The 27,541-nt window shown below is 48.0% G+C and overlaps 1 protein-coding gene and 1 long non-coding RNA gene across 24 annotated transcripts in view; one reads left to right on the top strand and one right to left on the bottom strand.

Annotated features, from left to right (window-relative positions):
* The window catches only part of LOC122841666 (discs large homolog 1-like protein), a 53,556-nt gene that overhangs the window by 13,615 nt on the left and 12,400 nt on the right, over positions 1-27,541 (bottom strand). For 8 of the 23 annotated variants that reach the window (XR_006372421.1, XR_006372423.1, XR_006372422.1 and 5 more), the window contains 7 exons: positions 11,611-11,775; positions 8,494-8,643; positions 3,272-3,367; positions 2,862-2,915; positions 2,130-2,180; positions 1,638-1,762; positions 13-319 (listed from right to left, as the gene is read on the bottom strand). Coding sequence is in view for 20 of the 23 variants with exons in the window: in XM_044135162.1 (XP_043991097.1) it covers positions 13-319; positions 1,638-1,762; positions 2,130-2,180; positions 2,862-2,915; positions 3,272-3,367; positions 8,494-8,643; positions 11,611-11,775 (948 nt within the window). In the remaining 3 variants the exon portion in view is untranslated. Of the gene's footprint in view, positions 1-12; positions 320-1,637; positions 1,763-2,129; positions 2,181-2,861; positions 2,916-3,271; positions 3,368-6,965; positions 8,077-8,493; positions 8,644-11,610; positions 11,776-18,215; positions 18,687-23,864; positions 24,076-27,541 lie in introns of those variants that run through there. The other 15 variants (XM_044135170.1, XM_044135172.1, XM_044135173.1 and 12 more) reach the window with 11 other exon arrangements.
* LOC122841796 lies at positions 12,727-16,350 on the top strand. Its single transcript, XR_006372449.1, has 3 exons — positions 12,727-12,811; positions 13,103-13,285; positions 15,438-16,350. It is a non-coding gene; the product is annotated as an uncharacterized LOC122841796 (long non-coding RNA).

The following is a 27,541-nucleotide window of genomic DNA, read 5'->3' as shown; positions in this document are numbered from 1 at the left end:
TCAGGAACTCACAGCCAGCAGCTTGTCTCCGATCTGCAGCCTGCCGTCCTTCTGCGCGGCGCCGCCTTCGATGATCTTGGTGACGTAGATGCTGTTGTCTCCAGGGATGTGCTGGTTCCCGACGCCGCCCGCGATGCTGAAGCCCAGACCTTTGGGTCCTTTCACCAGCTTGATCTCCATCATCTTCTCTGACAGCGGTTTCCTCCGCCGGATGTAGAGGCGCACCAGAGACCCCGCCTCCTTCAGCGCCTCCACGGCCCGGCTGTGGGTCACGTCCCGGACGTCCACCTCGTTCACCCGCAGGATGACGTCGTTCACCCTGAGACGCAACGCAAACACAACAGGTATCAGCAGGTAACCTGAGCTCATCCTCCGACCTTCCCTGATGATGCAGCAGAACTAAACAGTTTATGAACATCTTTTATTGTTCTCATAAAATCCTGACCCATTTAATCCCACCTTGAAAATATTTTAATAAATGTCTTCCTTATTCTGTTAAAACAAATGAAGTCCTGGAAGAAACGTTATACCTTCATCAGAATTCAATAAACCTTTTTTCAGTTTGATTTTTATCTTGGATCATGAGTTTAACTGGAGTCAATATTTAATAAATACACAACAGTAATGAGTTATGAACTGGACAGCAGGGGAAAATAAAACATCCAAACCGATTCAGTAGAAGTAAAATATAAGATGGAGGCTTAAAGCTCAAGCTTCTGAAGCTAACGGCTCCATGCTAACAGTTCATGCTAACGGCTCCTGCTAACAGCTCATGCTGACGGCTTCATGCTAACAGTTCATGCTAATGCTTCCATGCTAACGGCTCCTGCTAACAGCTCATGCTGACGGCTTCATGCTAACAGTTCATGCTAATGCTTCCATGCTAACGGCTCCTGCTAACAGCTCATGCTGACGGCTTCTTGCTAACAGTTCATGCTAATGCTTCCATGCTAACGGCTCCTGCTAACAGCTCATGCTGACGGCTTCATGCTAACAGTTCATGCTAACGGCTCATGCTACCTTTGCTTTACTAAGTTTTTCACATGTGAGATTTTATGCTAACAACAACACCAGAGTATTATTTATGAAGTTGACATGTTAACCATTATCTATGATATTTTCCATGAGTGTAGCATGTTAACTGTCTAATATAGAAGATGAACTATTTTATATTAGAGTTTGATAATATAAAACTCTAATATCAACAACGTGTGATTAACATATTTAAGAATGACATATTTTTAATGAATGTATTTATAGAAACATGAATTTAAGACTGATGTCTGGACATCTGAATGAGCTTTTCTGCTCATAAAGAAACAAAGTCGTCATGTTCTCCGTTTCCTCCATGTGTCTGCTGTCTTACCCATAATGCTCTTTGGTTAATGCTGGAATCTTAAGCCTCAGATAAACACTAGCCTACATCCTGCAGCTGCCATTGTTCTACAGTAGCTGCAGTTAGCCTAGCCGCCAACATGGTGCAGCGACGCTGTTCCCCGAATATCTGTTTTCTGAAACGTTTAATCAGGATAGATGTTAAAAATCTGAAGATCTGGTTGGACGGATCTGATCGTTGCCATGGTTACAGCATCACGGTTAAACCACAAAGAGAGGATCCTCATGAAGAGCGCTGCTACCTGAGCCGTCCATCCTGAGCCGCTGCTCCTCCAGGGATGACTTTGGTGATGAAGATGCTGGGGTCTTCACCGATGTGGGGGTTGTCTGTCCCTCCAGCGATGCTGAAGCCCAGCCCAGAGTTTCCCTGCATCAAAACCACAAAACATGCTCAGCTTCCATGTTTTGTATGATGATAATTAAACTATTTCTTGGACTTTCCAGACTCATTAAATAACAAAAACATCTCAATAAAACAGTAAGTGTTGAGTCACACCTACAGCGTTTCTGTCTGGTTTGGGACGGATTTACAGAAACCTGCTGCTGCTTCCATGTTGGAGGTTTTACTAAACTTTGTAGGACTTTTCTGAGACGGCTCCACATTAAACGAGTCTTAAACTTAAATTTCCAGCTGATGTGAGACTCTGAACGCTGCGGTTTGTTTGACTCGGATCCAGAGTTCCTGATGAGGTTTAAGCTCTGAAGCAGAGCAGCACAGCGCCGCCGGTCCTTACCCTCTCCAGCGTGATTTCCTCGTACTCATATTCTGCCTCCGTCCCGTTCACCTGCAGACACGAACAGCAGGAAGGTGATGGGAGAAACAGAGCAGATTCACACGATCACATTGGCCTGGAGCTCAAAATGTCCAAACATTTCTGACATTATTCCACTCTGCAAAACTGTTAGCAGAACTTATATAATCTGACTCTAAAAGTCTACAAGTCTGAACATTTATAACTGTAGTTTACAGCAGTATGTGATCAACTGAGTCACTGACTCTGGATATTAGCATTGCATGCTAAATCTAGCACTAGCATACATTGTAGACCGAAACCAGAGTAAACTGTCGAATATGTTAAAATCAGAAAAACTATTTTCTATTGTCAAAATAAGTAATAAACAGAGTTAGCATGCTAACACTGGTGCTAGCATGCATCCTGGTATACTAACACAGATCGTAAGTTTCTCTGGTGCGATCTGCGTTTTCTGGTGATAAATTTCAGTTGGACACAAACTGAGTCAAAGGACAGAACAGGTAAATTATTCAAATCTGCGTCTAAATTTGAGATTCAAACAATAAAAAAACTTTTAGCATTGAAATTATTTGGCTCACTGCTGCATTTGGAAGTCTGCAATAAATCTGAAAATCAGTTGGTGACATTAGCATCAGTGAGCTAACATTGGCATTAGCATGCTAGTATTAAATAAGGCTGCATTCCGGTTGGTTTGAGCCAATGGAGACTCACGTATGGCGGCGTGTCCAGGCTGTCTGTGTTGACCACCACGGGTGGAGGATTGGCCTGAGGAGAGAAGAATCATCAGCACCCAAAACAAACCCTGAGCTCCACCCTGCTGACGCCAGGCAGACGCACACGCAGCACTTCTGCAGCATGAAGGCCGGAGTTAAAGGGACGGGATGCTGCGAGGCGGACAAGTGGCTCCTGCTTCAAACCTCTCCTGATTGGCCGAAACCGAGACGAGTTTCAGCAGCGACTTTAATCTGCTCCGTCCATCAGCTGGACGACAGAAACTGAGCTAAACTCAACAAAACGGGGAGCCAAACAAACCAAAGGATCACTGTACAGATGATGGATGGATGGATGGATGGACAGAGCACAGAGAGAGAAAGAAAAGTGAGGGAAATAAAAAATGAAACCTGTGATGCTGCGGGGATGGCGGAGGTCTCGGCTGGGATTGGAGCGATGGGGATCACAGGGATTATAGGAGAGCAGGGCGGGGCGGCCTCGGCCTGCTGAACAATAGCATGGTGAGGGTCAAAGGTCAGACAAACACAGATGAACAGCAGGAGGATGGAGGATGCAGTAGAACTAGACTGAAAACAGCTGGAAGTGTCAGAGGAATCGACCAATCAGAGGAGGAGTTCCTGAAAACTCCCGTCTGCTGCTCTGAGGATCACCGCCATGCTGCTGCCTTCCAGGGCGTGTGTGTGTGTGTGTGTGTGTGTGTGTGTGTGTGTGTGTGTGTGTGGGTGGGGGGGGATAAATTCTCCGTCCTGCAGGAACTGCGCCTGTCTTTTAGTCACCACAGCAAACCACATCTAGACGCTCACAAGGTTAAAGGTCGACGGAACGCCAGAAACTGTAACAACCGGACCAGAACCAGCGACTGGAATATGAACCAGAAACAGAATCTGAGCCAGTTAGGTTCTAGAACCGGATCAGTCGGGTCAGAACCAGGGAAACATGAGAGCAGACTGAACGACATCATGAATATTATATTAATATAAATATGAAACTATGGATCGTTCTGCGAAATACGCTTTATTCACCTAATTCTACTTTTTCTGTTTTAATCTTAATTTATTAAACTAAAAATCATTACATGATGTGAATCAGAAGCCAAAGGTCCAAATTTACTGTTATTCAGGTTCAACATGTAGATTCAGAAAATAAATTATTTTAGCATTTAAAATCATTTCTTCATAAACTCAGATTATGTGCAAAACAAGGAATCTCATGTTTTCACATTTTATAAAAGATCTATTTTAGAAAACTGTCTTAAACTCAACACCAAAATATTGTTTCATAAAATCCTTGTAAAGAGTAAAAGTTTGATTAATGGCTCTATTTCCTGACTTTATCCAGATTTCTCCGTCCTAAAAGATGTTTCTGTTTTCAGCTTTATGAAAAATGAACGAAGAAAACCTTCCATAAACTCTCACAGCTCTTCTGATTCATTAAATGAACCATTTAAAGTTTAAATGAATCATTTAAATCATTTCATTCAAACGAATCAAGCTCCGCCTCCCAACCAGGTAAGAACATCTACGGGAAGCTGCAGCGGCCAAAAGTCTACAGAAACGATGCAGAGCCAAAAATCACTAAATTATGGGAAATTTTGCATTTTTTTTTTTAAATTACACAATAATTTAAGCTAAAATAAATGGATAAATATCAAGTAAAAGAAGCAATATTGTTTTAAAATTGACAAAAATAAATATTTTTGGGACTGTTTATGTTTTACGTTTTCTGTTGTTGCCATATGAACCTACAGGAGGAGGAGAACGTCCTCCTTCCTTCCAGCTCTAAACAGACAGACACCGATTTAGAAAACTGGAAAACTGGATCCTAATTTTCCCTGCAGGACGTTAAACTTCCTGCTGGTCGCTGACAGGACGCAGCGAGCCGCACGCTGCCTCCATCATCGTTACGCAACAGTAAAACCTGACGCAGCAGCGGATGGAAAACCAGCCGCCGCTAAATTTAGGCGGGAACATCGACGGCATCGATCCGCAGCCCTACTTCTGGAACGCCATGGAGCCACAGCGCTCCCACCGCGCCACGGCCAGGAGAGTGAGCGCTCCTGAAACAGAGAGGATCTCTGTGCTGCAGGGGGAAGTTTGAGTGAAAATACAAAAAAAACCAAAAACATTAAACACTTAAAAAAACAGAAAAACTGGAAAATCCACTGAATGAATCAGTTTGAGCAGAAAAACCAACTAAAGTTATAAAGGAAAGCAATCGGTGACTGTAGGGAGGAAAACATCACACGGCTCTGAACAGTCCGACCCGACTGCAGCGCTAATCCAACAGAACCGGGTCAGTCCGGTCCAGACCAACTGGGACTGAGGCCCGGTCGGTCCAGTGGGTCTGGCGGTACCTTGCTGAAGGCGAAAGGCGTCCAGCGGACCTCCCTGCGGCTGTCGGCCATCTTGGCCGTGCTCTTGGCCGGGTTCTTCTTCACGCTGTCGCGCAGGTTCAGGAAGCGGCTGCGGGCGCGGCAGGAAGCCGGGACGGTGCAGGAGGTGAAGGTGGACAGCGACGCCTGGACCGGCAGGCGGTTCTGGAGCTGCAGGCGGTTCTGGTTCTGCCTGTGCAGCTCGATGGCGTGCTGGCGCTGCAGAGGGTGCAGGTGGGCGAGGGACTCCTGGAGAGCCGGGTCCAGCGGGCGCCGCTCCGGCCTGCAGGGCAGCGGCTGCCGCACGTGATGCGCCGTCATCCTCCGTGGCCGGTTCCTTCAGAACTGGGTTGGAGCGTCTGATCCGGGCCGTCCAGAACCCGTCCTGCTCTCCCTCTGAGCCGAGCTTCCTCGTCTCTCTGCAGCCGGTTCATCAGCAGCGGGTGGGGGAGGGGAGCATGAATAATCGATGCGACCCCCCGGGTTCAACAGCAGGATGACGCAGACAGGAAGTTGCAGCCGCTCGGAGCAGAGCCCGGTTCTGGTTCTGATCCACACGGGTCGGGTTCCAGGATCAGAACCTTTCAGAGGAAAAAAAACTAAAAGAAATAAACAAACTGCTGTCTGGTACCATCAGAACCTTCTGGACTGAAGGAAATCCGTCCTAGTATGAGAACCGGGTCATTGGGTCGAGCTGAACCCGGTTCCTGAACACCTCATCCACTGTGGTTCTGAAGGTCCACATAAACCGGGTCAAACAGAACCATTGCTGTTCCTGAACGTCTGGTCTGGTGAGGCTGCAGCGCCGCCTGCTGGTCGGCCCGCCTCACTGAGCCCAGAACCAGAACCCAGCTCTGGTTCTGGATCCAGCTGGTGGAACGGGTCCGGCTGGTGGTGGTACCACAGCAGCTGGTTCTGAAAGTTCTAAATTCTGATGCATCTGGAGAGAAACCTTCTGGTTCTGACCCAGAAGAACTGGCTCCAGAACTGAAAAACACTCCAGAACTTCCTGTCTGAACGTGAACCGGGCCTCTGATCAGAACCAGTGTCAGAACCGCGGTCCAGTGTTCAGAACCCAGCCACCTGGTTTCAGACCCGGTTATGAATTCTGCTCAGGTGGTTCTACGGGTCGGTACCGACTTGCAAATCCAGTAAGAACCAGAACCAGAAACCGGACACGACCCGGTTCTGAAACAGCGTCCAACCCAAACTCCAAACCCAGAACAGAACTGTGAGTTCTGATTTCTCAGAATCGGACCTGCAGAGGATGGGTCAAAGGTCAGAATCGGCTGATAGTTCTGAGGATCATCGACCTGTTTAGAACGGTCCTATGAAAGAAAAGCTCTGACCCGGGTCTGACCCAGGCACGGCCAGGCAAACAGAACCAGAACCAGACCAGAAGCCGGCTCATGCAGGGCTCTGGTTCTGGATGCAGCAGTGACCCGGTTCTGACCCAGCCGGGTTCTGAACAGCGGGTGTTTGAGGCGTCCAGTGCGCACCACCGGTTGCTAGGCAACGGCAGAAAGACGTGCAAGAGGCCGGATCCCATCAGAACCCGGATCAATTCTGGACCGACCCGACCCGACCCGGCTTGGCGCTCCGATGATCCGAGAGCAGCCGAAAGATCCGGAACGTTCTGCAGCGACAGAACCGGACCGGATCGGGTTCCTGTTCCTGACCGGAGCGTGACGCAGCAGTGGGGGGAAACCTACCAGCAGGCGGCGGTGCAGCCTCTTCGTCCTCCTCAGGGTGCCCATGATGCGGCGGCCCACCTTCTTGGCGTACCACACCGAGTTCAGCATGCTGCCGCGCGGCGTGGCGCGGAGCGGCGCGGCGCCTCCTGCTGCTGCGGGCTGCGGGGCGGCAGCGCTGCTGCTGGCTGGAGAGCAGACGATGGGAGGGGGCCTTCGCTCCTCCCGGCGCCCCCCTCCTTCCTCCTTGCCGACACAAACAGGGAGACTGAGGAGGCGAGCGGACGCTGCGGCGGCGGCTTCAGGAGGCGCGGCGGAGCGGCGTCCTCCCCCCAGCGGCGGTCATGGCTCTGCAGCGGCAGCCTCCGTCTGTCTGAGGCGCAACAACAGACTGCAGGGCTGACGGAGGACGTGCAGCGAGCGCGGCGCCTCTGATCCCTCTGCAGTCTGACAACATCACGCTGCTCTTCCTCCTCCTCCTCCTCCTCTTCCTCCTTCTCCTCCTCCTCTTCCTCCTGCTCCTCCTCCTCCTCAGCTCAGAGGGAGGCCCAATCAGCTGACCTTTGTCCTACTTCGCTCCTTTTCCCAATGAAGAAAAAAGGAAAACGGTTCGACGGGGAAATCTGGGTCCGGAGAATCGCTGAGTCATCAGATGTACGACCCGTCACGACGGAACCGGACCGGTTCTGAATTTACACCCAGGCACACACCGACTGTTTCAGCTTCACGCTGTTCACAGGGGAGCTGCTGGTCTCAACAAGTTAAGACTTTTCAATAAAAACCCCGCTGAGATCAAAACCTATCGTAAGTTTTAAGAAGCAGCAACAGGTTAACAGGTTAGCAGCAGCTTGAACGCGAAGACTCCGCTGCAGCTGGTCTGCCACTCTGGGTCAGAACCAGAGTGGGTCAGAACCAGGTTTGGAGAAAATACCATCATCACAGTTTATAGAGCAATAGTTGTTGGCTGATGCAGAGTTTTTTAAAGTGGGGGTCACAGTCCTCTGGAGGGCCACCAGGGGGAGCCGTAAGGTTCTCAGGATGTTGGAGAGAGGATGAAGGAAACAAAGAAAAAAAAATCTTTTTTGGATTATTTTTTAAATTATAAATTCTGATCTGTTTTTCAATGAATATTATAAATATGTTTTAAAAAGTTTTCCTACTCAGTTGCAGGTGACTTGGGTTGACGATCTGATAACTGAACAACCTGTAAGACAACCTGCATCTCTGAGAAACTCCTCAGATTATTTTTGATGTCATAATCTTGAACAGTGTATTAAATCTTAGGCCAACATCCCATCCAGAACCGTTGGTTCCGGTCCGGGTCAGAGCCATGCTCCAATCAAAGAGCTTTCAGGAAAACCGGATTTTAAATCAACCCAGTGAGGAAACGTGAAGGAAAACGACTCCGGATCCGTTCCAGGAACACACGGCTCCGGTCGGACCCGGTTCTGTTTCTAAACCCGTTCTGCTTGGATATCATGTTAATGGGCAGCATGTGGGGGAGGGGGGCACCTTTAAGGGGAGGGGTATTATTTGTATGGGGGATTACCTGTATGGGGGGGTAGGGGTTGGACGAGCAGGAGGGGAGGGGGCTGTCCTCTCCGTGGGGGTAGAGGGTGGAGGGCGTGGGGGAGGGGAGCTCCGGGGGGAAGAGTCCTAACGACGAGGAGCCGTCCAGGAGGAACTCCAGAGACGCTACCTGGAGGACAACAGGGGGGGGAGGGGCAACAGCTGAGACTGGACCGGTTCTGAACCTCCTCCAGGAGGACCAGACAGAACCAAACACTTCCCACTTCTCTGCCTGCTGGGTTTCCTGGTGCACAGACCCAAACCCTGGGTTCTGAACCAGCAGGGTCCACTAAGGAGAACACCCCGGTTCCGGACCGGGTTCTGCACATGGGGGAGGCGATCTGGGAATGTTTCAGGAACCTCTGAGGTTCTGGGTCCTGAACACGGCCAGAACTCAGTTTCTTCAGCTACAGCAGGTGTCCACTGGGGGGCGCCAAAGGACAAGCTGGTGAGCAGAACCAGGATCGGGTTTGGGTCTGTGCACAGAAACCTCAGAAGAAAGCGGGTCGCCATCAGGAGGAACAGGAAGTTCAGAAACAGAAACCACAGAAGAAGAGTGAGACACATAGAGGGACAGAGAGCAGCTGACTGAGACTCTGACAGGACCGGGCCAGACCGGACCACTGAGCAATGAGGTTCTGAAACGGGTCACATCATAAGAACAGCAGCATGCTGGCGGTTCTGGTCCGTTCCAGAGGACGGATCGGTACCAGCCAGGTTGGTTTTTAATGATGTGACAATGCAGACGGGACCGGAGACACTGAGCAGACGAGACACGGATCAGAACCCAAGACAGCAAACAGAACCATCAGAACCGTCTCAGCTGGGTCTCATTCTGAGTCCGATCAACAAAACCAGATGGATCAGAGCTTCAGAACCAGAAACACATTGGGTCCAGCAGGACCATCCATCAGAAACTCAAAGATCCAACGTTTCTCTGTTCAGTGAAGGCAACAGGTCATCAGAACCGAACCGGCCTTCAGTGTAGAACCGGCTACTGAGTGAAGACAGAAACTTCTCCAGGACAGACGTCCTGCATGAGTCCAACAGCGCTGACGGACCTTCAGCTGGTTCTGCTTCCTACCGACCCGACCACTGGGCCCAGATGTTCTGATCCGGGAGCAGATCTAAAACATGCAGGACACCGCTGCTCTGGGGACACACTGCTGTTTTAGCAATGCTAATCATGCTAACAGGTAATGCTAAATATGCTAATAGCTTTTGCTAACTAAGTTATTATTAGTATTTTTATTATTTCAGAATTGTGTGAACTGGGTCGAACAGAGTTACAGGAATCTGTTCACTGGTTTTATTATATTTAATTACTGTGCAGAAGTTTGGAGCAATACTTAAAAAGAAAAACAAAATCATTAAAAACACTATAAAAAGAGCCATAAGAATAATTAATAATTCCAGCTACAAAGGTCATACAAATTCACTATTTTTAAAATAAAAATTATTATAATTTTCTGACCTGGTTCACTTTCAAACATCAAAAGGTTTTTCAAAACAGAGGAAACGATCTAAATCTAAAACGTCTTCATAACATATTTCTACATGTGGAGTGAAACTGTGGGATCTTTGATTACTAAATCATTAGACAGTTATTTCAATCATCAACTCCAGTGATGAATCCACTCAGCCGGGCGGTACCGAGGGTCCAACCGGGCGGTACCGAGGGTCCAACCGGGCGGTACCGAGGGTCCAACCGGGCGGTACCGAGGGTCCAACCGGATCACATTAAACAGAACATGGAGGTTGGATTCCCTGAGTCGCCACTGGGGGGCAGCACTGCGCCGTCCGCACCGCTGCTCCCTGAACAGGAAGTGACCCTGAGTCCCGTCTAAACTCCCTCAGATTGAAACATGAAGCAGCAGAACATTATGACCAGGTCAGAGGTCAGAGGGAGCGCTGCGGTAGTCCAGCTGTCCAGCAGGAAGAAACGACTCGACTCACGAGATCCTGAAGAAGAACCGTTTTCTGATGCCTGCTCTGGTTTTTATGGATTTATTCCACTAGAGTGGTTGTTTCATTTACAGATGATATTAAACCAAAGTGACTCTGGGGTTGCCATGACAACCAAACATTGCAGACGTCCAGAGTAGGATGAATGAACATCCAACCAGAACCCACAAGAACCGGTCCTAGCTGGTGGCCATGAGGTTCTGGACCTACTCGACTTCATCATCATCATCATCTTCCTCCAGTGCTAGCAGCTAGCTTACTAACATCTCCTCCACGTGAGGGCAGGACACACACTGCTGGCCAGATGCATTATGGGTAAGAAGGATCCATTAATATGAGTCTGTGATGATGATGATGATGATGATGATGATGAAGAGCAGCTCAGTCCATAATATTAAAATCATCCTGAGTTTATCCTAAGGTCATAAACCCCCCAGTGGACATCAGGTGATACTGCAGCTCCTGCAGGATGCGACACACTGAGGTAAAAACCATGACCTGGACTACACCTGGATGACCTGGACTACACCTGGATGACCTGGACTACACCTGGATGACCTGGACTACACCTGGATGACCTGGACTACACCTGGATGACCTCAGAGCAGCTTCAGAGCCTGATGAATCACATGAAGGCAGCAGAGACTGAAACATCCTCCATCCTCCCTCTGATTGGCTGATGGCTAAGCCCTCAGCTGCAGTCAGGAGGTCAGAGGTCACTGAAGGCCTCCTCCATCCTAACTGGAGGAGCTCCAGCTGATGCGGGTCGGGGGCAACAGGAACATGAACATGTAAACAGGTAAACAGGTAAACACATCCAGCATGAGCAACGGATGGACAGAGAGACAGGAAGAGAAGAAACTCCTGATATGAACCTCCAGTCCTCATGGTTAACTGGATCCAGATCCAAACTGGATCTAAATAGATCAGAACTGGATCTCAAACTAAAGTGGATCAAGTTTGGATTTGGATCTACTCAGGTCCTGGCCTGGATGTTGATCTGGATCCAGATCCTTACTGAACTGCATCTCAGAGAGCTGCTGCTGTGAACCCTGTAGACCTGGGGATCTGGATCTGGATCTGGATCCGGATCAGCTGTAGCAGAGAGGAAGTGTTAGGCTCCGCCCCCTACCTTCATAGGTGAGATGTGGGCGTGGGAGACGTATCCGTGGACGTTCTCGATCTGGTTCAGGTTCTTCTCGGCGACCTGGACCAGCTCTGGCCCCGCCCCCTCCTCCGTGAGGGGGGGAGAGCTCTGGTCCTGGGGGGACGAGTCCTCATCGTGGTGCCGGTACTTCTGGGGAGGACAGGAAGAACAGCGGGTCAGCGAGCCCCGAGTTCTGACTGACAGGCTTCAGCAGAACCCGGCCACGATCAAGATGAACTGAACACAAACTGCTCGGTTCTGACCCACTTCACAACCAAAAGATGGGATGAATGGAAGCATGAAGAGAAGATCCAGAACCATTTAACCGGATCGGTTCTGATCCGGAACAGCTCTCCACAGAATCGATCCGTTTAAAGTCAGGGGAATGTCCCAGATGTTCTAACTCTGTCTGGTTCTGACAGAACCAAACAGAACCAAACCGAACCAAACAGAACAAGGGACATGGTGACGGGCTGAACCAGCATCCAGCAGACTGGTTAAACTGGACCAGTTCACCTCTGACCCAAACGGTTCTGATTGGACTGAACAGCTGAGAAACTATTTATTTGTGATCGATATTGTTATAGATTAATAATCCTCAGAGGAAGATGAAGCAGCTGGAGCATCAGGAAACAGAAACATTCAGTTTTAAATGAGATTTAAGAGAAAATTTATTGGTAACACTTTATTTGACGTGTGTGAATAAGACTGTCATAACACCTGTTATAAACGTGACATAACAGAGTCATAAACATAACAGAGTTATAAACATAACAGAGTTATAAACATAACAGAGTTATAAACATAACAGAGTTATAAACATGACATATCACCATCATAAACATGAGGAAGTCTTCATAAATATTTATGGTTGTTGTCAAAGTGTCATTTAGCTTTACCAGATATAGCTAAAAATTATTTAGCTTTATCTGGTAATGTTCTGCAATTTTGTTTACTCCTAAATTTCTAATTGATCTGCAGTTTTACAGCAAGATGTCTACAAATCATTTACGAGCATTTGAAACATTAAGGCTGTGCAGTACACCATCTCCACCAGTGAGAGGCAGCAGTGGACGACCAGGCGTGCAGTCTGTTGATGAAGAAGAAACCTACCAACCTAACAAGTTATAACGACCAGCCCTCCTTTTTAAAAAGAAGCCGAAGTTTCTCACAGAATACATATGAGGTATGTGTTTTATTAACTTTAACATCGACTATTTTCTCTCTCTTTATAATATTGTAAGCTATGAGCAATTCAAGCTAATCCTTCCTTTCTGTAAGTTAATGTTAGCTAAACTTATTGAACTCCATTACTGTAACGTTAGTCCTTAATATTAAACATATTTTAAAGGCAGGTAAATAGATTTTTCCGTCCAATATTAACCTAACAAATTAAAAGCTAATATTTTAGTCAAAGTTATCCTTTATGTGTTTTATTTAGCAACTTGGCTGATGTTTGTGTTGTTTGCTTTGGCAGCTTTATCCACATGAAGACCCATTTCAGCCTAAGGACACCTGGAGGGGAGAGGACTGGAGGAAGGCGGTTAACGAAGACGAGCTACAGGGGAGGAGGGTGATAATGAGGACCAGCCACCAGAGAAAGAAATCCCTGTTTGAGCAAAGAGAAAGAAGCAGACGAAATATTCCCCAAGATAATTAGGTAAGTCATTTTGTGTTACTATTTTCTCCAGGTGAAGAAATATGAATTTCTGCCTGACAAATATTTGATCAGAATAATTTTGTTTATGGAAACATGTTTATGACGGTGTTATGAACATGTTTATGACGTGTTATGAACATGTTTATGACGTGTTATGAACATGTTTGACGGTTATGAACATGTTTATGACGTGTTATGAACATGTTTATGACGTGTTATGAACATGTTTATGACGGTGTTATGAACATGTTTATGACGTGTTATGAACATGTTTATGACGGTGTTATGAACATGTTTATGACGGTGTTATGAACATGTTTATGACGGTGTTATGAACATGTTTATGACGGTGTTATGAACATGTTTATGACGGTGTTATGAACATGTTTATGACGGTGTTATGAACATGTTTGACGGTTATGAACATGTTTATGACGTGTTATGAACATGTTTATGACGGTGTTATGAACATGTTTATCATGGTGTTATGAACATGTTTATCATGGTGTTATGAACATGTTTATGACGGTGTTATGAACATGTTTATGACGGTGTTATGAACATGTTTATGACGGTGTTATGAACATGTTTATGAAGGTGTCATGTCAGTCTTATTCACACTCCGTCAAATAAAGTTTTATCAAATTATTCATATTTCTGAAACGATTCTCTCTCCTAAAATAACTAAATGATTCAGAGAAGACGCTCCACTACAGGAAAAACTCATCAGGGCTGATACGGGTCAAAGGTCGGCTAACATCTCTGCAGACCCCACACATCCTGGACACATTCTGGTCAGCCTTTGCCCTCCAGGTTGCGCCACATAGACAGTTTATCTCAGATGAACCCATAGCAGCTTGGTTACCTGCCTGCTCTGCTGTTGCTCCTTTAGTTTCATATTTCACCTTTAATACGTGAAAAATATTGAATGCACTTATTAATATATTGATAATTTGCTTTACCTTTTAAAATATTCATTAATATGCATCAGTAAACAGTGGCAGCCATCTTACCGCTGAAGCTAACTATGGTTTTCCTCGTCTCCACTCTCTGGGTTCAGCCAATCAGCTCCTAGATTGGTTGCCATGCAACCACCAGCCAATAGTGTGTCTAGTAGCACTGAGACTTCCCAACATAAATTCCCATAAAATATTTCAGGATATTTTCTGGTTTGCTTCAACAGGACAGTTTGTTTCCCAGTCGGTCCGGATTCGATCCAAACCGACTAACGACCAGAACAGAACTGGTTCTGGTCCGGTCCCGCCTCCATCGATTCTGTCATTAAACATCATTTCTGACTGAAGATCTTTGTTTACAGATTATAGACCCGATACGAGAGCAAACCACCAAATGAACAAATTAAAGTCCGGTTCTGGTCCGGACCAGACAAACGGACCAACAGACTTTCCTCCTGTTAAATTCTCTCTGTGCTCCGGCTTCCTGACCAGAATCGGGTCCAAACCTGGCATCAGATCTTCCAGCTGGAGTCTCTGATGTTCCATGAACTCAAAGGAAAATTTACTCAGATTTTAATTATTTATTCTCATCAGTCCGTCAAAACCTGAAGATTCTCCAGAATCAGAACCGGCCCGATGTTCTAGTGGATCCACACAGCCTGCAGAGACACGCTGAGCTCCAGCAGGTCAGTGAACGCCTCTCAGAAATCAAGACGGTCAGTGAAAGCAGCACAGGGAGAACCGGGTTCCCGGTGGAACCAGAGCAGAACTAATGGAGGAGTGGGAGATCCACACACCTCCTCTTCATCCTCCTCTTCATCCTCCTCTTCATCCTCCTCTTCATCCTCCTCGTCTCTGAGCTGTGAGGAAGAGGAGGGGAGGTCCCGGCCGCCTCGCTGCTATAAATAGGAGCATCACAGAAACGAGGAAGAGGAGGAGGAAGTTGAAGCAGACCGGACCAGAACCAGCAGAACCCTCTGGTATCGGGGTTCAGTTCTGCTGCTCTTAGCCGGAGCAGAACCTCCATGTTGGTACCAAGCAGAACCAGTAGAACTCCACATCCCAGACAAGGTTCTGGTTCTGGTCTCAGTGAAACAAAGCCCTGAACCTGGCTGACAGGCAGTCAATCAGAACCATGGTTCTGGACTTTGACTAGGCCACTGTAGAACTGCAGCTCTGGTTCTTCTCTTTTCCAGTCAGTCTGGTTCTGCTGATGACCCGGTGTGGGCCCTGGTTCTGCTGATGACCCGGTGTGGACCCTGGTTCTGCTCATGACCCGGTGTGGACCCTGGTTCTGCTGATGACCCGGTGTGGACCCTGGTTCTGCTGATGACCCGGTGTGGACCCTGGTTCTGCTGATGACCCGGTGTGGACCCTGGTTCTGCTGATGACCCGGTGTGGACCCAGCTTCAGCTGGACTCATCCTTCATCATTGGTCTACAGGTGAGACCACAACATCCCGGCCCCCAGCATGAACCCTCCACCACCGTGACGGACAGTCGGGAAACTTCAGCTGAACCGGGTTCTGGTTCTGTCCAGTACGGTCCCATCGATCTGGAGCTTCATCCAGCCCGGCGGCCATCTTGTTTCTAGAGAACAGGTTTTGTCCTTCGACCCTTTACAGCAGCCATGCAGGCTCAGAGTGCTGACCTTTGACCCCTGTCAGTCAAAGATGGAGCTCAGGTCTCTGCAGCAACGATCCGTGGAGCGCCCGCCCCAGTCGATCCGGCCGATCAATCGGGTTAATTAAGAGGAAGAGGAGCAGAGCCTTCATCACCGATCTGCAGTCAGAACCAAGCTGAGAGCCATCGGGTCGGTTCTGCTGCTGAACAGAACCGGGTCCAACCAGAGCACCTCCACTGCCTCTCTGATAAACAGGATTCACCATTTTATTCCTCGGTGACCTGTGACCTCTTGAAGTATTAAAGGTCACCTATTTCCTTCCTTCAACAGGTTAGCATAGATCTATGTGCTCATTACATCTTTTGTACAAAATAATTCTCAGTTATTCAGATTTTATTCTGCTCAGTTCTACCCGTTGATCTCTCAGAATGACGTTTTACAGTCGCTGTCTCTTTAAATCCAAATGAGCCGCCGCTGTTGGCCACGCCTCCCATCTCAACGTTTACACTCACGTGAAAATGGCTGCAAATAGATGTGCAGTGATTACACTGTGTATCTTTGAAAAGCAGAACTGGAGCCTCCTGCACAACCAACCAGAATGCAGCAAGTGGCTTCTGGATGGTAATTCAATAACAGAACTCCTGTCTTTTCCAGCAGCCATTGTACAGCACAAACAGCTCTGCTGTTGCTAGGTGACGGGCTGGGCTTCGCTGAAACAACTGATGTTCTTCAGAACTTTTCAGGGTGTTTATTGTCTCAAACCGGAACAGAAACTAAAATCACTAAACATGCTGAGGGCTGCAGATCAGCTGTTCTGATTTGTTTAGATCAGGGGTCCCCAAAGTGGGTCCCTGAGGGCCAACTGCATCCTGTATGTTTTATTCTCAACAGGTCAATGTTCTGCTGAGGTCCTCTAACGATCCATCGTTGGATCCAGGTGCGTTAAACCAGGCAGAGACTAAAACATGCAGGAGGCCCTCAGGGGCCACTGTGGGGATCCCTGGTGTAGATGATGACACGGTATGTTGATATCACAATTCAAATTTATTTCAGTTTAATTCATCAATCCGATCAACATGATGACATTTCAATTCACATCAAAACAAAAGGATATCATTTTATTCCTGAGCTCTTACAGGAACGAAATAAAAAGTTCAAAATTTCAAATGAATGTAATCCGGCCGTTAATCATTTAATCCACTGATTTATTGATCCTCACCTACAGCTGACCAGAGGTCAGCAGGTCATCCGGTCTCCAACAGAAGCAGAAGATCATCCTGATTATTTCATGTTTTTTTATTTTCTCCCTGAGAGACGGATCGTTCACAAAGCATCATGGGTAATGAAGCTCCTCCAGGACTCTGTTGTTGTTTCCTGTGGAGCACATGGACCTCACACATGCACCGCCACGCCTGCCGCGTTCGGCCAATCACAGCTCGGCCCTGCAGCTCAGCTGGCCTCTGATTGGTCGGCTCATAGAGGGAGAAGTGGCAGGCAGCTGCGGCGCCCAATCAGGAGACGGCAGGTTTAGCGTCTGTAATACGAGGTTTTATTCCCTGAGCTGAGTCTGACAGGTGCAGGACAGGAAGCAGGTCGGGAATCTGCAGGATGTTCCGGGTCAGAGGTTCTGCTGAGGCCCAGAACGCCGCGGCGCTGGGTTCCGTTACATAACCACAGCAGAACCGGGTCAGCAACAGAACACGCTGTTCCACGTCGCTGCCGTTCTGAAGGAGGAGCGTCTCCAGAAAACCAGCATCATCAGGTCAAAGGTCACCGGCCCAGTTAAGGTCCAGTTCACTGGCCTCAGAATGCAGATTTATTCCAGCTGTTCCCAAAACCAACCGACTGGATGGAGGACGTTCCCCTGCAGATCCGTCAGAACCGGGCCCTGGTCCAGAACCACCAGCAGAACTGGTCCGATTCTGGCTCTGGATGTCCTTCAGGCAGAGAGGACCACCACAAGGTCTGGATGAGGAACAGAACCCAACCGGGCCGCAGCTGGATGCCCGGTCCAGATCCAGAAACAACAGAACCAGAACCTTTACTGGACTGTTGGAAGGATCCTGAAAAAATCCAGAGATATAATAGGGTTCTCCAGAACCGGACCTGCTGGGCCCTCTGGACTGAGACCCGGTTTATAACTGTGACTCATCAACAGAACCAAACCTGACCGTGACCCGGACACAAACCGCACCCAGAACCACACGGGATTCTGACCCAGAATCAGACTCCACTCTGACCAAGCAGGACTATCACCTGGAACCAAACCCAACTACGACCCGAAACCACACAGGACTCTGATCCAGAACCAAACATGGACCCAGACCGGCCCGGCCCGTGTCCTGACCCACCTTGCAGCCGAACATGAGGGAGATGGTGCTGCTGCTGCAGGCCACCTTGCAGTGGCAGAGCATCGGGGAGAAACATTCCCCCCTGCCGGATCCGGGGGACTCGGCGCCGGGACATCGGGCCGCCAGCCGGCTCCTCCGGGAGCGCCGCTGGCTCCTGGCGCGCCGCCGGCCGCTGCCATTGCTGCTGCCGCCGGCCGAGCTGCCCCCGCCTCCTCTTCCTCCTGCCTCTCCTCCTCCTCCTCCGCTGCTGCTGCTGCTGCTGCTGCTCCCTGCTCTCACCATCCGCCCTCATTCCTGGCGTCGCTGCATGGCGGCGGGGAGGAAACGACCCCCAGAGCTCTTCCTGCATCCAGGGAGAACCCCCCCAGGATGAGCGGCGTGTTCTCTGCTCTCAGGCTCGGCTCCCTCCGTCTCCTCGCCGCGCCGTCCTCCTCTCTGAGCGATGAAGAGCGCTCCGGCGTCTGCGTGAGGCTGCGCTCTGTGGGGGCGTGAGCGGGGGGAGGGGCGGGGGCGACAGAGGCTGGTCACATGACGCATCGGAAACGAGGCGCGAGGGGGGTGTATCCTGAGGCGAGGTAGAGCGATGTAGGACAGAGGAAGAGGAGGAGAGGAAGAAACAGCGATGAAGAGGAGGGATGAAGGCTAGAGGTGAGGAAGAGGAGGATCTCAGGAACGCTTGTCTCTTGGTGTTCGGTCCGGTTCGGTCTGGTCCGGTCCGGTCCACTGAGGAGACGGATCATCTCCACCTGAACCTCACCAACACCAGCGGTTCTGATTTCCTGCAAAGTTCTGACCCAACAACGCTGCAGGAAGTGAACCTCTGGTTCTGTTGGACCGATCAACCGGGCTGGGTTCTGAGTTCCTTCAGGTTCTGGATGAATTCAGATTAAGATGTTTTTCTGCTTCTCTGTCAAATCAAAACCGGGACAAGACTGGCCCAACTGGACCGGCTATACTGGGCACCGCATTCAGAACCACAGCAAAACTTTCTGAAGGTTCTGTCCATCAGGGTCATTTGGACCCACAAGCTTTTTACTCTGGTCTGGTCTGGTGGGGTCGAAGTGACCCCGTGTGAGTTTTTAATCACAGTTTTTTCTGTGTAGTTTCGGGAACTGACGGTCTGACGGGACGACCCTTCGCTGTGTGACTCCAAACACACTGAACTGCAAACGTATTGGACAGGGCGGAAAATCACATGAACCAATCACACATTCACACATTCACAGGCTGACCAATCAGCATTCAGGGGGCGGTGCTTCCTCTTCAGATTAAAGAAGAAGTGGCAGATTCCCAGGGGAGGGGCTACATGTGGGAGGGGGCGGGGCTCCAGATGAGAAGCATCAATTATTCCAACTAGAAACCAAACTGAGCCTCAAGAGAACAACAAGATCCTAACTGGGACAGAATCAAACCCAAACTGGGACCCCCAGTGGTCTGAACTGGACCTGGAGCCCAGAATTGGACCACCAGAGGAGTTCTGCTGAGCTGTACTGGTCCCCTACTGGAAGACAACTGGAGTACAAAATGGGCTCCAAACAGACACAAAGGGGTCCATAAATGAACTTCCCAGTAGCACTACAGCCCCTAGGGGGCGATAAAGAGCTGCTTCATCCACTTTCTACTCAGAGGAGAAGATTTTATTTCAGCAGGAAATAAAAGTGGTTTCTGTTTCTTTGCTGTTCCACTTCACACCAAACCTCATAGTTTCTCTTCTTCTGCTCATGTTGCTCTATCTGGTCTGCTGTGTGGCGCCACCATCTGACCGGAGGTGTTACTGCTCCTGCACACCCAGGGCGGCTCCATCGTTTACTACACAGGTAGAGAGAAGGGAGGAGTGGACCTGATCCCAGACGGACCGGGTCTGGAGCGGACCGGAAACCAGACGGACCGGGTCTGGAGTGGACCTGATCCCAGACGGACCGGGTCTGGAGCGGACCGGGTCTGGAGCGGACCGGACCCCGGATCCAGTCTGGAGACGGCAGGAAGCAGAGATTCCTCCTCAGGCTGACAGCAGCAGCCTGGGAGAGAATCGTTGGGATTGTTGGACCGGGCCGTTTCTCTGCACGTCCGCCCACCGTCTGTCGCTGTCCTCCGCAGAGCGTTAGTCATCCAGAGAGGGGGAGGGTCGGAGCGGGGGGGCAGGAGACGGGACAAAATGTGAGAACGGGAAGACAGGCTCCGTGTTGAATCAGTCACATATTTTAATGTTTGATTTAAATCAGGCTGGAGAAGAACCACCTGCTGGACGGAACCGATGATGAAGACATGATGCAGCTGGAGATGAAGATGAGGAAGAGGAAGGACTCAGATGCTACTGATGAATTATAGATTTAATCCAGAACAGAGATTGTTGTTTCCTGAACCAGAACCGCTTCTGGGTCAGATTCATTCAACAGAACCAGGAACGTTACCTGGTCCGGAAAACGGTTCTGGTTCCATGAAAAGTTTCAGGATGTTAATGTTAAAAAATCAATTCACAAAAAATTTTCCAAAATCCATTTTACCAAATAAAACTAATCTGCTGGCCTCCATTTTGTGACGTACGCTGAAAGCTCCACGATCAACAGGAAGCTGTTAAAGTGACGCAGAGTTCAACCGGCCCGTCCAGATGTCTTCCTTGAAGGAAAACATCTGGACAAAATTCCTGTGAAGACCCAGATGAACATGAGGGTCACTGAGGGCAAAACGCAAACTGGAGCAGCGCGAACCAACAGAGCCAGACAGAAACGGAGCTGAAGAACGACGTGAGCGAACACAGGCTGATGATGTGTTGGATGCAGACATGTTGGATGCAGCATGTTGGATGCAGCGTGTTGGATGCAGCATGTTGGATGCAGCATGTTGGATGCAGCATGTTGGATGCAGACATGTTGGATGCAGACGTGTTGGATGCAGCATGTTGGATGCAGACATGTTGGATGCAGCATGTTGGATGCAGCGTGTTGGATGCAGCATGTTGGATGCAGCATGTTGGATGCAGACATGTTGGATGCAGCATGTTGGATGCAGCATGTTGGATGCAGCATGTTGGATGCAGCGTGTTGGATGCAGCATGTTGGATGCAGACTCCAGGTTCCTTCACTTACAGATTAAAACTGAAATTATTAATAATCTGAATCAAATCAACAGAGTGAAAGATTCTAGCCATCATCCCATAATAATCTAAACCCACCAAGCTGTAAAATAATCACAATAGGAAACCATATTATTGTTGAATATCGCCATGACAACAGTTCCTCATCTTCATTTTGAATACATCTGGATTTAACTAGGCCAACAGTCGTATCCTCCTGGTGGAGGATTACTGAACTGCAGGCAGGAAGCAGAAGGTCCAGAGCTCCAGGAATCCTGGAGAACCGTTGGTCCGGACCACCTGATCGGGTCGCAGGCAGGTTCAGGATCTGGACCGGAACCACGGCTGCCTGAACAACCCGGATGAAGGTTCCACTTCCTGCTGTTTCCACCAATCAGCCGCCATCTAAGCGCCGCTGTCTGAGTACCTCATTATCAAAGCCTGAGTCAGGCTGCACACACACACACACACACACACGCACACGCACACACACACGCACACGCACGCACACACGCACACACACACACACACGCACACACACAAGCTCAGCCAGCCACAATCCACATGACGGGAAACCCTGGAAACCAGAACTAGAGGTTCTAGAAGCTGCTGGGTGAGAAGAGGATCTGGAACCTGAGGTAAAGCTCTGTGGAGGTGGCGCCCCCTGCTGGACAGCAACCATCCCAGCACGGAGGAGTCAAGCTGAGCAGACAGAGTCCTGACAAGCTGCTGAAGGTTCTTCTGCCAGATGAAACATCCTGGATAAAATCCAACAGAACCCCAAAGAACTCGATTTGGACCTTCACAAGCTCAGAACAGCAGCGTGCAGAACGGCAGTGAAACACGGTGGTGGCAGCATCATGATCACCTGAAACTCTCAGCTTTACATCGCGATCCGTTCTGACCCGACACCGTGAAGCAGAACCAGGAAAGATCGGATCAACATCTGGAGCTAAAACTGCTCAATACAGAGAAACTTTTAACAGTGCAGCTATGAGAGATTCATCCCTCTATCATCCCTCCATCCTTCCTCTCTCATCCCTCCATCATTCCTTCATCCTTCCTCTCTCATCCCTCCATCATTCCTTCATCCTTCCTCTATCATCCCTCCATCATTCCTTCATCCTTCCTCTCTCATCCCTCCATCCTTCCTCTCTCATCCCTCCATCCTTCCCTCCATCCTTCCTCTCTCATCCCTCCATCATTCCTTCATCCTTCCTCTATCATCCCTCCATCCATCTTCCCTCCATCATCCCTCCATCCTTCCTCTCTCATCCCTCCATCCATCTTCCCTCCATCATCCCTCCATCCTTCCTCTCTCATCCCTCCATCTTCCCTCCATCCTTCCTCTCTCATCCCTCCATCCTTCCTCTATCATCCCTCCATCATCCCTCCATACTTCCAGTAAAAGCGGATCAATAATTCAAGCTGCTGCTGCAGTCGAGGTTTAAGATGCAGAGGTCGACCAAGTGGCGCCTCCTGCAGGTCAAAGGTCGCAGCATTTCCTCCTCTCCGTCTGCTGGACCCGAAACTGAAGCCATGTGAGTCCATCTGTCTGACAGACTGGGTCAGAACCGGGTCATCAGGAGAACCATGATCCAAACAGCACAGCCTAGTCAAAGTCTAAACGCTGCAGTTCAGAACCTTCCTCAGATCTACTGAGAAAGATTCTGGTTCTGCTGGACAGAACCAACCATCCAACATCTAATCTGGGGTTCCAGATGAATCCCCACTGGATCGGATCCAGCCGAGAGCAGCTAGCTTCAAACCCAAACAGAACCGAGCAGAACCAGAGGTTCAAAAACATGGAGGAAACCCAGAGAGGCAATCTGATGTTAAACTGACAGAACCTTTAAAGTTCTGTTCACCAGAACCGTCCTGAGAACCCAGAGATGCTGCTAACTGACTGAGACGGTTCCAGAAAGCCACCTGGGACCAGAACCATTAACCACTGAAACCATGGAGGGCCCAATTCTGGTCACACCTGAACCAGAACCAGCTTAGAACCTGAGTTACTTCTGGATCATATATTTGAGCTAAATCCAGATTGTCTAGAATTAAATGATCTTCATCACATCAAAAAAAAATTTTTTAAATAAATAAATAAAATAAAATCTAAAACGAGAAATAATGTAATAAAACTCAAAACATTAATATTTTGTCTTTAACTCATAATTAGTTTTCATTCATCTTTAAAACTTTGGCGTTTAAAGTCAAAATCCATTCAGAAAAATTCATAAATGAAAATGGTTCCCTATTTCCGAAGAAATAAAAACTTTTGAAATCCATATTTGATATTTTCAGAACCGTACTTTTAATTCGGCGGTAGTTTGGTTTGAAAAAAATTAAGTATTCTAGTTAATAGTCGTTTTTTTATTATTTGATGCCGAACTCTTAATTAGCCGCGGTGGGAGACAAGCAGCTGAAACGCTGGGGCGGACCGATAAAAAAGTACATTTTGTACCGAAAGAAAACGTTTTGACGGCTTACAAACCCGCCGAATTAACCACGGACTCCTGCTGAGTTAAACCTCCCGGAAGCAGCGCGTGTGCGGCGGCGTTTCCTCCGGTTTTTACCTTGGTTGTGAGGATACAAATGCAGTCCATCGTTCCGGGGCAGCGGGAGGAGGACACCCCGGCAGCATCAGCATCTCATCCCGCGGTTCCCTCCACAGACTCCGCTCATCCACACGGCCCGACCGGCTGCTGCGGTCTACCCGGACGGCCAGCTCCTCCCTCCCCGGCCCGCCTTCATACCGGACCGGAGCGCAGCGGGAGCAGAACCCCTCTGACTTTTCCCTTGCTCAAGAGCCAGGACGCGTTCAAGTGCTGCCGCACAGCTCGAAATTTCCATCACTTACCCATCGTTTTTAAAGGGCCAGCATTATGTAAAGTCATCTTTGAGCTTTCCATCACGTTTTAATGTTCTTCCCTCAAGAACACACCTGGAATGTTACCTTGATTTTTTTTCACATTTGAAAAATTATTTAATCTCCATGGCAACCACTCAACTGAGTTAAACACCTGGGTGGACCTAGCCCCCCCTTCACACAGCAGCCGTCCCCATGCACCTTCCCCACTCAGCTCCTCCAGACTAGCCAGCAGCAATTAGCAACAGCTGGTTAACGTCCTGAGCTCATTAAAGGAGCTGCTGCTCAGAGCAACGCTGGTAAAAATGTTAAAGGGTTAATAGAGGAGCCATGTTGGGAGGCGGAGCTTTAAAAAGAGCAGGAACCTTTAAACTTTTAAAGAGACAGAGACCTAATTTCAAGGCCTTAAATTACAAAGTTAAATTTCTTCAGTCATGTCTGATATGTTCAGCATTTTTATAACTGAAGATTACATAGTTAAAATTGATTTTAAAGCAGGTAGTTAATTAAATAGCTGAAGCTGGAAATTTTAACTGATAATATGCTAAAAAGTATGAAGCTTACTGAAGACGACTCAAACGACAATTAAATAATAATAATAAATAATAATAAGACACCACAAACAGGTGACATTCTTTAATTAAAATGTAGAACTGAATTATCAAATTATTGGTAATTTCTCTCCAAAAAGCAGTTAAACCTCTTTAGAAAACTTGAATTTCGGTTCTGGAGTCCGGCCCACTCTGGGGAGGACCCGGATCTCCCTGGGTCGGTTCTGACCCGGCTCTGATGTCGCGCTGCTCCAGCCTTTGCTCTTCATCATTAAACACTCCAACTGCCTGGAACCAACATGTATGATGACTCAACGCCAAATGGCTCATGAGGAGGAGGAAGAGGAGGAGGAGGAAGAGCTTCAGCGGCAGACCAGGCTGAGTGGGCGCGCCACACAAGTACCAATCATTCACACTTCCATGAATCCGTCATGCGGCTGCGTCGCCGTGTGTGTGCATCATCATCATCATCATCATCAGGCGTGCTACATGGCTGGTTATGCAACAGTCCACAGGAAGTGATGTCAGCAGTCTCAGATGTACCTGTCCTTTGTTTCTCCTGTTTATTGGTAGGAATTTATCGTCAGTCTGGTTCTACTAGAGATCATTTTCTATGATCTGAATCAGATCAATAGATGAATTATTGGCAGCCATAAGAGAACCGAACCATGTTCCTCTTTGGTTCTGAGAACTCAAACCGGACCCGACCGGTTCCGTTTCCACCTGGTGGGATCAAATATTGATGTAATATCTTTGAAGTGGGCCTGTCACAATAACTAATGTTATAAATTATTCCAGTTGTTTTGAGACCATTTCCCAGCAATATGACGTAATAAAGGGTTAATAATTTAAGAAAACGCTCTCAAAGATCAATAAACTTTATATTCTAATGAACATTTCACACTGGAACTGGAGACATTTTAAACAGCCTAAATAAAACAAAACAGAAACAAATAAAATGAATTATGCAAACTTTATAAACAAATTATATTTAAAGGAAATGGTTAGTTGAGTCTTAAGCACCAAACTGAAGAGTTTGATCTTCCAGTTTTTGGTAGAAAGAGAAAAATATAAATTATACAAATGGAAAATATTGTGTTGTTTTAATTTATCATGCGATAAATTAATTCATTGCTTATTGCCACAGGCCCAGTTGGAAGACTATTATTATATTAAACTGTTACAAGTTAATTTCATACAAGAGTTGACAGAAGAAATGTTTTTTAAAGAATATGAATTCATATCAGTTGCTATGAGCCTAATATAAATATGGCACTAAAATCGAGTTATTTTTAAAGGATTATTGTTTGTGTGTCACTTTCTTCAAGAAAATTGTGATCTGTACATCATCAATAAGTCTGTTCTGCTATCGACTGGTAGTGTCTCTATCCTCCACTAGGGGGCGTTCGCCTGTAGAGAAGAACAGAAAACCACTCTCCTGGGTTTTAAGGTGCAACAGCAGAGCTTCATGTCCAGCTCAGGTCGGTTTTATCAGTAAAACAAACTGAAAATAGTGACGTAATTAGAAACGTAAACCTGCCTCCTCCCTCCATCGTTACGTTGCTGCTGGTCTTATTGGCCTTTTCTTTTCTTTCTCTGTGTAAGTGGAGATTGTTCAGAGCACCGTGGCGTCTCGGTTCTGTTCCTGCTCACACATCATCGGTCTGCAGAGTTAAGCTCATGTTTTATTCTCTGCTGCAGTGAAACTCCTGCTGAGGAGCAGCAGCCTGGCAGTCGGCTCTCATCGCATCGCCCAACACGGCTGCACATCAAACAGCACCCACAATACTTAATAAACTCAACTTCCTCTGGAACGTGACTCAGAATTATTCAGAAAAAATTTGCTTATTCACAGATTTTTCCTTAGAGAACATGTAAAATATCCCAAAGAAAATGCAGTTCAGGAGCAGCAAAGCCACTGAGGGTCACATGACTACTGAAGTTATCAAAAATAATCAATATTTTGATATAATTGATGCTATAAAGTCAGAATTGGCACAATTCGAGCCATTTAATTTCCCACAGCGTCACGCATCAGCACTGCAGACACTAAGCCCCGCCCCCTTCACCTGGCCAATCAAACTCCTGCAGCTTAAGAGCAGAAGTCTGATCGTTTTGGTATAATTGGTTCTATAAGTTCATATTGAAACAGAAACAATGTCAGGAAATGGACTTCATTTGAAATGCATCGCAATGAAAACAAAAGTCCAACTCCATCAGAACCATTCTGATCCAGAGAAACGAGTCCAGCAGAGCCGCCACTCCAAACCAGACCGGACTCTAGAAATCACTCATTTTTATATATGGAGGAAGATAAAAGCAGTTTTACACCATCAACATGTTGCAGAGAGCTTCCCGTTCAGATCAGAACCTTCAAACGGGCCCACCAGAACCGCTCAGCTTAAATACCTTAAAACATTAAGCAGATGAGAAAATGGCCGATGTTTCTGCAGCCAGAGCTGAAAACACACAAACCAGACCCCCACCATGACTCCAGGGTCCACCAGTACAGCTCCAGTCTGACCAGAAGACGGCCACCAGTACAGCTCCAGTCTGACCAGAGGACGGCCACCAGTACAGCTCCAGTCTGACCAGAGGACAGCCACCAGTACAGCTCCAGTCTGACCAGAGGACGGCCACCAGTACAGCTCCAGTCTGACCAGAGGACGGCCACCAGTACAGCTCCAGTCTGACCAGAGGACGGCCACCAGTACAGCTCCAGTCTGACCAGAGGTCGGCCACCAGGATCATCCTGATGATCTGAAACAGCCGGGTTTTCTGCAGAAGTTCCCTCCATGAGGTTTGGGACGAGCTGGTGACCACTGAGGCACCG

Source organism: Gambusia affinis, linkage group LG12, assembly GCF_019740435.1.
Source record: "Gambusia affinis linkage group LG12, SWU_Gaff_1.0, whole genome shotgun sequence".
In the NCBI taxonomy this organism is placed as follows: domain Eukaryota; kingdom Metazoa; phylum Chordata; class Actinopteri; order Cyprinodontiformes; family Poeciliidae; genus Gambusia; species Gambusia affinis.
Note: the sequence above shows the minus strand (reverse complement) of the source record. Positions and strands in the feature narration are given on the sequence as shown.